We start from the raw sequence: 13,237 nt of genomic DNA on the forward strand, positions 1-13,237 counted from the left end.
ATCTCAAAGTCGTTTCATGTGACCTGTTAGAAACAAGTCAAGTTAAACTCTCATCTGCTCTTGGAGAATAAAGCTATTTTGGTTTACTTTATAACCTGACCCCTGGAGTTCCTTCTTACAAATGTACCACCTGCAATGAGGCACCACACTATGTGCTCCAAGGGGATAGAGGTTTTACCCCATTATATTTATTTCTCCACTTTTTTTAATTATTATTTTGCTCAGAACGGGTCCCTACTAGAGATGAGCGAGCGTACTCGTCCGAGTATTAGGGTGTTCGAGATGCTCGTTACTCGAGACGAGCACCACGCGGTGCTCGACTCCATTACATTTCCTTCCCTGAGAAATTTGTGCGCTTTTCTGGCCAATAGAAGCACAGGGAAGGCATTACAACTTCCTCCTGTGACATTCCAGCCCTATCCCACCCCCCTGCAGTGAGTGGCTGGGGAGATCAGATGACACCCGAGTATTTAAATCTGCCCCGCCCGCGGCTCGCCACAGATGCATGCTGACAGAGATCAGGGAAAGGACCCCAACGGTCCTTCTTAGGGCCACAGCTGACTGTGTGCAGTACTGTTGAGGCTGCTTTTAGCACTTTTAGCACTTTTTTTTTTTTTTGTATATCGGGCGTGCAGACCATAGCGTCCTCAGTCTGCAGTCATTGTACAGAGTATAGGGACAGTACTGCTGAGGCAGGGACAGTGGTACAGGGAAAGAGATATACTGGCTATATAGGCAGTGGGCTTTTTCAAAAAAAATTGGGGAAAAATACTATATTTGGGCTGCCTGTGACTGTCTTCAGTTTACTGCGTGTCTGCTGGGGGTAGTAGTTGCTAATTAATACCCAGCTAAGCATTACAGCAGGCTTGCGCATAATTGTTTCCTGGTTCTGCTGTGCCTGTTACATGATCGCCGTCATCCCGCCACAGGGAAACAGTATACATTATATCCGCTGCATGCGGTGTCTCTGGTTTTTCACCCCACCATTTTAAAAAATTGAGACAAAATACTTAAGGCCTACCACTGGGCTTTGTCCACTTCACTGGTTCTGCGCTGTGAATTGCAGCAGCTCAGACATATGCACCTAGGTCTCACTACAGGCTTGCGCATAATTGTTTCCTGGGGAGGCGCGGAGATCAGGCAGCATGTACAGCGCAGTCAGGGGAACACTCTCCAAGGCCTTTGCCAGCTTTATGGCTCCCCAGCAAGACTGTGTCACCGCTCCCCAGTCAAGGCTGAGTCGGCGGGAGCACTGTGAAAGGATGGTCAGGGAGTACGTAGCCGATCGCACGACCATCCTCCGTGACGCCTCTGCTCCCTACAACTACTGGGTGTTGAAGCTAGACACGTGGCCTGAACTCGCGCTGTATGCCCTGGAGGTGCTTGCTTGCCCTGCGGCTAGTGTCTTGTCAGAGAGGGTGTTTAGTGCGGCTGGGGGGATCATCACGGATAAGCGTAGCCGCCTGTCAACTGACAGTGCCGACAGGCTTACACTCATAAAGATGAACAAAGCCTGGATTTCCCCAGACTTCTCTTCTCCACCAGCGGACAGCAGCAGTACCTAAACAATACGTAGGCTGCACCCGCGGATGGAAGCATTGTTCTCTATCACCATAAAAAACAGGGACCTTTTAGCTTCATCAATCTGTGTATTATATTCATCCTCCTCCTCCTGCAACCTCACGTAATCACGCCGAACGGGCAATTTTTCTTAGGCCCACAAGGCTCAGTCATATGACTTTAGTAAACAATGTTTATACGTTTCAATTCTCATTAAAGCGTTGAAACTTGCACCTGAACCAATTTTTATTTTAACTGGGCTGCCTCCAGGCCTAGTTACAAATTAAGCCACAGTAAGCTAAGCGATTAATGGGTTTCACCTGCCCTCTTGGTTGGGCATGGGCAATTTTTCTGAGGTACATTAGTACTGTTGGTACACCAATTTGTTTGGGCCCTGGCCTACAGTGTAATCCTAGTAATTTTTATGGGCTTCGCCTGCACTCATGGTACAGCAAGGTGTGTGGGGTTGGCCTACACTTTTGCTGCATAAATGTAACTGGGGCCTTGTCTATACTGCAACTACTGAAATGTGAAAGAGACGGTTATCTCCCTAAACTGCTGCAACGGGAATGTTACTGGGGCCTGTCTTGACTGCTACTACTACTGAAATGGAACTAATACTGTGCTCCCCCTATACTGCTGCTTCGGAATTGTTACTGGGGCCTGTCTAGACTGCTACTATTACTGAAATGGAACTAAGACTGTGCTCCCCCTATACTGCTGCTTCGGAATTGTTACTGGGGCCTGTCTAGACTGCTACTATTACTGAAATGGAACTAAGACTGTGCTCCCCCTATACTGCTGCTTCGGAATTGTTACTGGGGCCTGTCTAGACTGCTACTATTACTGAAATGGAACTAAGACTGTGCTCCCCCTATACTGCTGCTTCGGAATTGTTACTGGGGCCTGTCTTGAGTGCTACTATTACTGAAATGGAACTAAGACTGTGCTCCCCCTATACTGCTGCTTCGGAATTGTTACTGGGGCCTGTCTTGAGTGCTACTATTACTGAAATGGAACTAAGACTGTGCTCCCCCTATACTGCTGCTTCGGAATTGTTACTGGGGCCTGTCTAGACTGCTACTATTACTGAAATGGAACTAAGACTGCGCTCCCACTATACTGCTGCTTCTGAATTGTTACTGGGGCCTGTCTTGAGTGCTACTATTACTGAAATGGAACTAATACTGTGCTCCCCCTATACTGCTGCTAGTGATATGTTACTGGGGCCTGTCTGGACTGCTACTACTACTGAAATGGAACTAATACTGTGCTCCCCCTATAATGCTGCTAGTGATATGTTACTGGGGCCTATCCCTAATGCTACCGCTGAAATGTTACTAATTCTGGGCTCTGCCTATACCGCTGCTAATGCTATGTCACTGGGGTGTGGAAACGGAGGCTTCCCAAAGACATGTGATGGTGGCGAGGCCATTTCCCACCAACGCGGTTACTGTTAAGGTGCATATAACCACGAACACGTGAAAAGGACACGTAGTGCCTCAAAAACATCCCCCTCCTCCTCCAACAATGAAAACATTCTTGGCAAATACCTTTGCATTGGTCCGTCTGGTGGCAGTCCAAGAATTTCACCTTTACCGACACAACAAGAGAGCCCCCCCACCATCCCCCCGCCACGGCCCACTTAATCCTGGCCACATTCCGAAAACCAACTAAATAAAACCGCGCTACTAGGTCCGCAGTCACCACCACATTCCCACCAACACGGTTACTGTTAAGGTATATATTACCAGTCTGACTGGGGCATGCACTGTGGGCCGAAGCCCACCTGTATTGTATCTGACGTTAGTTCTGCTGAGCAGGGCACTAAAATGGGATACATTTATGTACCGCCGATGGGTTCCAGAGAGCCACCTATGCTGTGGGTCTACAGGGACTTCACATTACGGATTTGTACCTAACAGTGTCTATGTATTAAAAACCCCGGTCAGACTGGGGCATGCAGTGTGGGCCGAAGCCCACCTGCATTTAATCTGACGTTACCTCAGCTGTGATGGGCACTGCAATGGGATACATTTATGTACCGCCGGTGGCTTCCTGGGACCCACCCATGCTGTCGGTCCACACGGAGTTGTACCTGCCTGTGTCTACTTATAAAGAACCCCAGTCAGACTGGGGCATGCAGTGTGGGCCGAAGCCCACCTGTATTTAATCTGACGTTAGCTCTACTATCCGGGGCACTGCATTGGGACAAACTACAGGAGCAATACAGCGCTAATGAGACGTGCACAGCTACGCTAGCATTGGAGTCCGCTGTAGGCACGCGATTGCTGAGGATTTGTGCAGAGGCCTATGTCCTGGGTGCAGTGAAAGGCCGCTTCCAGCCTAGGATTGCTGAATCTGTGGGCCGAGGCCTATGCCGTGAGAGCGGTGCAAGTCTGCCATGTTTGGCCGCTCAGATCAATTTTTTGTTCATGTCTTGGGCTTCCTAGGACCCACCTATGCTGTTGGTGCAAAATTAGTTCCCATTGCGGTGTTTGACCTGTCTGGCACAAAGGCACTGACTGACTTGGGTAGGGGGCAGAGCGCTGACGGCTTTCCCCTTGCAGTGTGGATTGAGCTATGCGACACCTTGACAGAATGAATACTGTGTGGGCACATGGATTCCCCATTGCTATGCCCACGTTTGCAGCTCCTGACGGAGGTGGCACAGGATTGGAGTTCTCAGTGCTTCTGTACAGCATTGTGGGCTATCGCCCCGCCCCTTTTAAAAAGGGTCGCTGCCTGGCCCTGCCAACTCTCTGCAGTGTGTGCCTCCGGTTCCTCCTCATGGCAGACGCACTTATGAATAGACATGAGGGTGGTGTGGCTATGGGGCCAGCGTGTGGCATGAGGGCAGCTGAAGGCTGTGCAGGGACACTTTGGTGTGCGCTGTGGACGCAGGGTCGTGCGGGGGGGCAGCATGTAACCCAGGAGAAGTGGCAGTGGAGTGTCATGCAGGCAGTGATTGTGCTTTGTTGGAGGTAGTGTGGTGCTTAGCTAAGGTATGCCTTGCCAATGAGGGTTTTTCAGAAGTAAAAATTGTTGGGGGGGGGCACTCTTGCCGCTATTGTGGCTTAATAGTGGGACCTGGGAACTTGAGATGCAGCCCAACATGTAGCCCCTCGCCTGCCCTATCCGTTTCTGTGTCGTTCCTATAACTTTCTTGAATTTCCCAGATTTTCACAAATGAAAACCTTAGCGAGCATCAGCGATATACAAAAATGCTCGAGTCGCCCATTGACTTCAATGGGGTTCGTTACTCGAAACGAACCCTCGAGCATCGCGGAAAGTTCGACTCGAGCAACGAGCACCCGAGCATTTTGGTGCTCGCTCATCTCTAGTCCCTACCCATACACGGGATGGCATCACGACAAAACAACATCTCCTACTACCAGACTCTGCGAGTAGCACCCCACTGGGGTATCACCATCTTACCCACACATTAAGAGCTGCTAATTTTACGACTGTGTGGTCCCGTGCCAGCCAATGTTTTTTCCAGTGGAGAGGAGCAGCGGCACCACCGTGACCACCATCTTCTTCTTTGCTTCTCTCCCTTCTTTGGCCTGGTCCAGGTTGCCACAGTGTTCCCAGCTCTCCCCAGAGAGCAGGATGGCAACTACAAGACCATCAAAGAGGCCTTGATCTGCAAGTACAACCTCACTCTAGAGGTTTACCGCCAAAAGATCTGGACTCTGCAGCCCAGACCTAAGGACAGCTATGCTGACCTGGCAGATGGTCCTGTAGCAGTGGATCCAGGGACCATCACCACCTTTGATGGTATAAGGGACTTAGTGGCAAAGGAACAGTTTCTGCAGGTCTGCCTGGAGGATGTGCGACATTTCGTCATGGACCGTGAGCCCAAGGATGTGGCTCAAACAGCCTGGATTGCCAACAACTACATTGTCAACAGGACTCTGGGAGTGCAGAAATCTGGAACCAGCTGGAGAGGGGGTAAGCTGAACATTAACTCTTCTTCCCCTGCCAAGAGACCCTCATAGGGTCAGCTCCCTCTCTCTCCTCTAAACCTACTGTAGATTCCCACAAATCTTTTACTTGTAACAAAGTGGGCCACTTTAGTATCACCTGCCACAACAAGAAGAAGCGTGCTCCATCTCCCAAGCCCCCCAGGTCTGCTTCAGGTATTTTCCTTGTGGGTGGGGGTGATCGAAGAGCCAATACCAATTTCCAAACATTCACCGTGGCCAAGACCATGACTTTGGGGCTGTGTGACACTGGCACTGAGATAACCCTCATCCACTCTGAACTCGTGTCCCCCATGGATTTAACTCCTGGAAAGACCCTGACTGGTATGGGAATTGGAGGTGCCACCACTACTCTACCGATAGTTTTAGTTTGGATTGGGTTGTGGAGAGGGGGTTGAAGGAAATGGAGGTGTCTGAGGATCTTCACACGAATGTGTTATTAGAGACAGATCTTGGGCTCATAGTGACTCAGTAAGTGACAGAGGATCCCCCCAAGATCTAGTGAACTATGCAATGACAATGTCATTGTTGATAATAATGTTGACATGATCTGTGACCCTGCGGAGGTCAGTGATGCTCTAGAAGGGTGTAGCGACGATAGTGACAACGTAATGTGCACCCCTCTCGAGCTCACTGAATTGATGCAGTCTAATAATCTTAAGGAGTCCTGTGATATGTCAGAGCTCAGTGATGTCACACCTGAATGTGATGTCACTGAGGATCCTCCCATGCCTCTGGTAATAAGGGCTGACACCAATGTAAGATGTGGTGACAATGTGGGTTGTATTCCTACGAAACCTCTATGTACCACCATATGCTGTGTTGTTACAGGTGGAAGCGACTGTTGATAAGCATCGGTCAGAAATATGCCCAGCTGGTGGGTGAGTGGTTGTGTCTCCCCCGGGACCAGCTGGCATACTGGCTGTCACCCACAGCCAGAGTGAACGTATGGATCCCTCTGCCTTCCGTACACTCTCCCTCCCTATCCAGGGGTGCAAGCGGGACCGAGGACAGCTCAGAGCCAGTCCTAGAGAAGTTGAGTGAAGTTCTGACCTTAACGTCCTGTCCAGCTGCACCCAGCTAGGAGTTTCAGGCCACTGTGCATACAGATGCCAGCTTCGGGTCATTGGGGGACTTTGTGGGAAAAACCTCCTCCAAGTCCAACAAAGAAAGAGTCTTCTGGGACCAAGGGAGGCTATACCTGAAAACTATTCTGTGTAACCCCTATTAGGAATGAATAAAAGAAAAGCATTTTGTAGTGCACTACCAGATCAGTGAAGAGTTGCTGAGGGTCACCCATGATATCCCACTGGCTAAACATTTAGGGGTTGGTAAGACTTAAGTCTGGCTTGCCCACCACTTCTACTGGTCTAAGATCGGTATAGATGTAGCCAACTACTGTTGGCCATGTGTGATGTGCCAAAGGATGTAGAAATCAGAGTCTGGCCCCAAGGCTCCCAGTGCCCTGAGGCTGTGGCCCTGTCCTCCATGCAGGCTGAAAAGGTGGCCAATGTCCACATTTTCTCATACAGAATTTCCCAGGGAGATGCTTACCGATCAGGGGCTTCAGTTTATGTCCAGCCTAATGCAGTGCCTCTGTAAGAAGATATAGGTACATCATCTGGTAGCCAACCCATATCACCCCCAGACTAATGGTCTGTGTGACTTATTCAATGGCACTCTAAAGCAGATGCTTAAGATGTTGGTCAAGCCCCAACGGACACAACTGGGAGTGGTACCTCCCTCACCTCGTGTTTGCTTACAGAGAGGTACGTCAGGCCACAATGGGATTCTCCCTCTTTGAGCTGTTGTACGGAAGGTGGGAATGGGGACCTCTGGCTCTGGTAAGAGAATCATGGGAAGGAGAATTGAGCAGTCCCAGCTCACCTTCCTATCCACCTTCACTCGGAAACCAGAGAGGACTGAGTTGACAGCTCAGCATATGAACACTGAGGGTAGCCCCCCTGTTAGGCAGCCCTCTTACCAAGTTTTTCAGGTAAATATTAAGTAGTAGATTGACGAAATATTGGATCTGGGTGTCATTCAGAAGTTCCAGAGTGCATGGGTCTCCCTTGTAGTCCTGGTGCCCAAGAAGGACCGGACGACCCGGTTCTGCACAGGAGGTTGAACGCCATTACGGTATCCGATGTCTTGCATCAATGAGCTATTGGACCAGTTGGTCAGTTCCCAGTACATCACCACCATGGATCTGAGTTGGGGGTATTAGCAGATACCCATGACCAAGGAAGCATAGGAGAGGTCTGCTTTCATCACCCCTTCGGACCCTACGTCTCCAGGGTGATGTCATTTGACATAAAAAATGCTCCGGCCACTTTCCAAATCTTGGTGGATTAGTTGCTTAAGGGGCTTGAAGAGTTTGCGGTTGCATACTAGAACAATATTGCTGTCTTCAGCCCCACATGGGAGGAACACCTGGAGCATCTGCCAGAGGTGCTAAAGCAGATCAAGACTGCAGGCCTGACCATGAAGAGGTGCTGTACCTAGGGCACCAAGTAGGGGGGCGGGGAACGCTAAAGCCAAAGCCCAGGAAGGTGAATGCCAACCTAGCCTGCCCCACCCCCAGAACTAAGAAGCAGGTGATGTCCTTCTTGGGTACCGCTGGGTACTACTGCTAAGTTCGTACTCAACTACAGTTCCCTAGCCAAGCTCCTCACTGACCTGATCAAGAAAAAACTGCCTCAGGTAGTGAAATGGACGTCTGACTGCGAGCAGTCCTTTGTAGCCCTTCAGGCTGATCTCTCCAGTGCCATTTTGCAGGCCTCAGACTTCGCCAGGAGCTTTGTGGTGCAGACCGATCCAGTGCATATGGCCTAGGTGCTGTCCTCAGCCAAGTAAACTCTGGTGGTGAAGAGCACCCTGTGATGTGTCTCAGATGCAAGCTCCTGCCCAGAGAAGTGGAGTTTGCCACAAGAGAAAAGGAGTGCTTAGTCATTGTGTGGCACTGCAGAAGCTGCAGCCATATCTCTGTTAGCATACCTTCACCATAGTGAGAAATCACCACCCTCTCAGATGGCTGCATCGGGTCGCAGATGAAAGATATATAGACTTCGGGCCACTGGAGTTCCCCCCTACTTAAAATAAATCGAACCCGGCACTTCTAAAACAGAGTGTATTAACCAGAGAAGGGATATCTCAGTGTACTACTCCAGCTCACCTTTAGGAACACTACACAGTCACGGAGTGTGCAAGGCAAAACCTGTAAACAGAGCTCTTACCTTCCGGTTATTTGTACATTAACCCATTCAGGTGTTCTGAGACTACCTTATGAACGTCATTTTCTGAGTAAGGCATTTTATTATGACAGCGTGTATGAAATCGTTTGGCCAAAACCATGAGAAGATTACAACTAAGCTGAACTGAATTCAGGATGCACTAGTATAGCTATGGGGCAATTACATGACTCATTTCCCCAAAGACAAAAATATGAGGCAAGTGGAATGAACATCACTTTCTCTGACAAAAGAGAATACATCACTGATGCAATACTACAAAATAGAGAAGGGCAACTGGTAGGAAAGACAAGAGACAAGTGGAATGACCATCACTTTCTCTAAAAAAGGAAAAGACTCCGTGACGGGTGGTAGCTTAAGTCAATACTTCCCTGTCCAGGACTAAGGGACAAGGTGAAAAGGATGCCCCGCTTACTGAGACAGACTATGACGTTGGACAGACACTGGCTCAAAAGACGCGACATGGGGAACAAAGAACCTCCAGTCATACACATAGATCACTCACACCATTCACGCGGTGTCATTCAATCAGGAACATGTTCTAGGTAACTAAACAATTTCACTTTATTAATATGAATATTTTTTTCTACCTCCTGCACAAAACTTGAACTATAATGTTGCAAAAAAACCATTTTCCATATGAAACAATAAAGACATAGCATATAAAAATTTGGCTATGTAAATGGGGGAAAATATTAACTTTTGAGTCCTTAATTTTTAAGGGGTCTTAACTGGGTAAGAAGACTGTGTCTTATGTAAAGAGTTCTTTTCGAACTTGAAATAGTTCCTTGGCCACATCAGCACAAGTTGTGAATCGTCGCTCCCTGAATCTGTAATTGTGATTGGTATCGGATGATTCTCTCCTGAGCTGACTTCTACCACCGAAATCTCAGACGAACTGGCCTGATTGATGCTGCGCACTTCCTCGTCGCACTCATCCATGGAGTCTCACACAGTGTAGCTGATGGTGGAGAGTGATATCAGCATTGAATCCTCCTCCGAGGAAGAAGTGTTCTTGATGACAATTGGGGATGCAGTGGGTCCACGATGAGGCTGTCGCAGGGGAGGATTTAGCATTCTGGGTCATGCTCCCATAAAGAAAAATGAAAAATTCTGATCCCCATACTCATGGACAAATTATTTCAGAAGCTCTGTAAGGCAGTCCTTCACCGCTGCATTATTACGGTGGATCAGGATCTATGATGGGTAGTGCGCCTGGACGATTGCTCCAGCACCTTGAAAGTGCACATAGGGCAGACAAGCCCTGCAGCTGCACAGGCTTCTCCCGAAGATTCCTCGAAGTGCTCCTCTGGTGGAGGGGAAGTGGGTGAGTCCCACGCAGCAGGGGTAGAAGCTGTGGATTCTCTCCCCAGTAGTATTGAGGATACCTTGTGGGAAATCCAGTTGGTGCATCTTGGACTGGGTGTAGTCTCAGCTCTCTGCTGGCAGTTCGCTGGCTGAAGGCGTTCTGAACTGAGAGGTCCCATGGCTCCTTTCTTTTCGGGGACTCCACCCCCCTGGGGCGGTTCTGGGTTGCGCGCCAAAGTCCTTTGGTGGGGGTAGTCTTCCCCTGTACTTTGTGGATAGCCAAGGTGGGAACTTCTTGGTGGGTAACTTTAAGCGGTAATGTTTGGCGGGCACACCCTGTGAATAAGGAAGAAGACAAGGTGGCTGGGCGCCATTTTGGGTAGCCATATTGGAACTCATGTGGTGCTCTGTAGCAAAGTCCAGCAATTGCACATGGTCCAGTAGTATCAGCACATCATCTCTCACAGCATAGTATTTCTTTGAGAGGAACTTTCCTGTAAAGCAGTTACAGACATGGGGGAAAACTTGACACAGAGACTTAACTATAGCCACAAACTCACCAGAATAAATCTTTTTGCCTATTCCTTTCCAGTAACGCAAGTGTAGATGCGGCACAGAGGCGTTTTATTCTGTTCGTGACACCAAAAGTAGAGTTGTGGTGCCCCACAGAGACCAAGACACAAGGCCCATGGTGAGGAGCTGGCGGGGTGTCACTTGTAGTGGTGTCACTTGTCACAGTGGCTCTACCAGACTCTCCCCCAAAGGGATGCATGGAACCTCAGCCAAGGCACCACTAGACCTCTTCCAGGCTGAATAAGTGTAGTGGACTAGAAGAGTTGTCACACGTGACGCCACCATTCCTTCACACCTTTGATTCTCCAGCGGTAGAATAAAGAGAGTCCACACACACGAATTGAACTTGAAAACTCAATCACTGGGACTGGGAAAATACAGCTTACTCGCTTGTGCAGGAAGGACAGTGTTTCAGTAGACAATCAGGGAGGAGAACACAGGATGACACAGGGCCCACAGTCTAAGTTATCTGCAGTGCTCCGCTCCTAGACACACACACTCTCCGGGACCCTGGATAACTCCGCAGGGGGACACAACACTATGCAGGCACTCATTCAGTATTCTTGAAGTAGACACTGCACGGCAGACTCCTTTACTCATTCCTCTCCTCAGAGGTTGTTCCTAGAATGGTAGGCCTCAGGATACCTTTCCTCCGCTTCCATACTTCCCCACATGAGGGTTGAAGGTACCCCCATGTGGCCGGCACTCTCACTCTTTTCTCAGCCATTGAAGATGACAGAAGACCCACACCCAACTCACAATCACTCCTACTTATAGTGTACGAACATCACGTGACGAGACAGAGTTGTTACTTTTTCCAGACATATCCCAGCCACTTTCAGACATTAACCTCTCACATGCTGCAGCTGTGCAATACACATAACAGCAGACAGGACAGTTTGCACAGAGCATCCACATTAAAGACATGACATGTATGACAGTTATGGAGGGGCCAGATACAAAAAGTCCGGGCCACTACAGGACGACTATTTGAAACAACATAGACTGGTATTTTCTCCGTTTCTGTTTTATACTGTTTGTATGTATTTGTAGCTCCTTTGCCTTTTATGTAAATCTTTTGTATATGTTTATTTAGGCACTGCTGAGCCTTTTTACAATAAAGCTTAAAACTTTGTTAGTAGTCCTTGAACGCCGAAGTTTGTTAGGCGTGTGTCAGCTGGTGGAAACCAATGAGGCAGACTTACCGTACCTATCAGAAAAGGTCAGTGGTGTCTGCGAGGGGTGTAGGGGTATGTTAGGCCATGCAGGGTGCAATTTAGGCTCCATCTTGCTTGAGTGCAGGTTCCGGGGTGCTGGGACTAAGTTGACCCTGCGGTCTATCCGTAGGTGGCGAACCTCACAAGTTGGTGACTGTTGGACCCGTAAATCCTTGGTCATAGTGGTCATGGACCGTGACAGTTACCACAATGATCGCAGAACCTCAATGTTTCTACTTTGGGAAAACAATTGCAATTTTTGTTGTATTGCATTATTGTATTGTTCTGCAATTTTTATTTTTTTTTGGGCTATGGTTTCCTCGCTTTAAACTTATTTTTGCAATTTTTGATGATTTTTATGTAAATTTCTGCCTCTAACCTACGGAAAGATAAATTTCACACGTTGTGTTTCCTAATATCCCTCTTTCAGCAGAGCGCGGCTCTAAACTGGGTTCTGCACAGACAACACTGCTCTATGAAAAATGCCAGCACTTGTTTTTTCACCGTTTTGTAATCTTACCTGCTAAGACCCTTATCTTCACAGAACCACCGAGTTCCTGAGTAAATATTCTGCCACAGATTTAAATCTTCAGGGGGATTTGATGTAAGTGGTTGCAGGATTGTACGTCTCAGGAGTTCATATCTAACACAAAAGACAAGCAGAGCGTCTGGATTATCTCCACTAATATTATTAAACAAAAACAGGCGGTTTTGCACATTATTTTGTTTTTACAGCTGCACAATTGCTCAGATAAACATGTTGCGGTTTCCAAACTTATTTTGCTACAAATTGCAAAAAAAGAAAAAAAATATATTATTTTTAAAGAAATCCATTAACACAGAAAATCTAGCCGAGGTCGTTATCATGGAAATGACATCTACCGGCGCCATCACGCCTCCGCCTATAGCTCAGACGCCTTCGCTTTATCTGAGACGGTCACAGTATTTTAATCTATGATACTAAATTGCGCATTTAGTCCTGGTTAGGGTTAAATTAAACTTTGTGTTATTGCAGTTTGCATTTCTGTGTGTCCATAGTACAAGCAAAGCGCAGAGATGAGGGGATATTTTTATCCTACAGATGCAATTATTCATTATTTAAGTTCCTAGAGGATCTCTTTTAGAAAGTTCTCACTAATGACAATTTGCATTAATCTGAATGCAGTATGGCTGGGTGCGATGTGCTGCAGAGACACGGCCTCCTGTTCTGCACACCAACTGAGTGCATTTTAAGTACATTTAGGCATAGTAATACCATAGGATAGATAGATGGATAGATAGATAGATAGATAGATAGGAGATAGATAGATAGATAGATAGATAGATAGGAGATAGATAGATA

General features: G+C 47.9%; 1 protein-coding gene across 1 annotated transcript in view; it reads right to left on the reverse strand.

Annotated features, from left to right (window-relative positions):
* The window catches only part of USH2A (usherin), a 903,954-nt gene that overhangs the window by 293,206 nt on the left and 597,511 nt on the right, over positions 1–13,237 (reverse strand). The window contains exon 41 of the mRNA XM_066594449.1: positions 12,416–12,538. Within this exon, the coding sequence (XP_066450546.1) occupies positions 12,416–12,538 (123 nt within the window). The remainder of the gene's footprint in view (positions 1–12,415; positions 12,539–13,237) is intronic.

The sequence above is a fragment of the Eleutherodactylus coqui genome, chromosome 3 (genome assembly GCF_035609145.1).
Source record: "Eleutherodactylus coqui strain aEleCoq1 chromosome 3, aEleCoq1.hap1, whole genome shotgun sequence".
Lineage (NCBI taxonomy): Eukaryota > Metazoa > Chordata > Amphibia > Anura > Eleutherodactylidae > Eleutherodactylus > Eleutherodactylus coqui.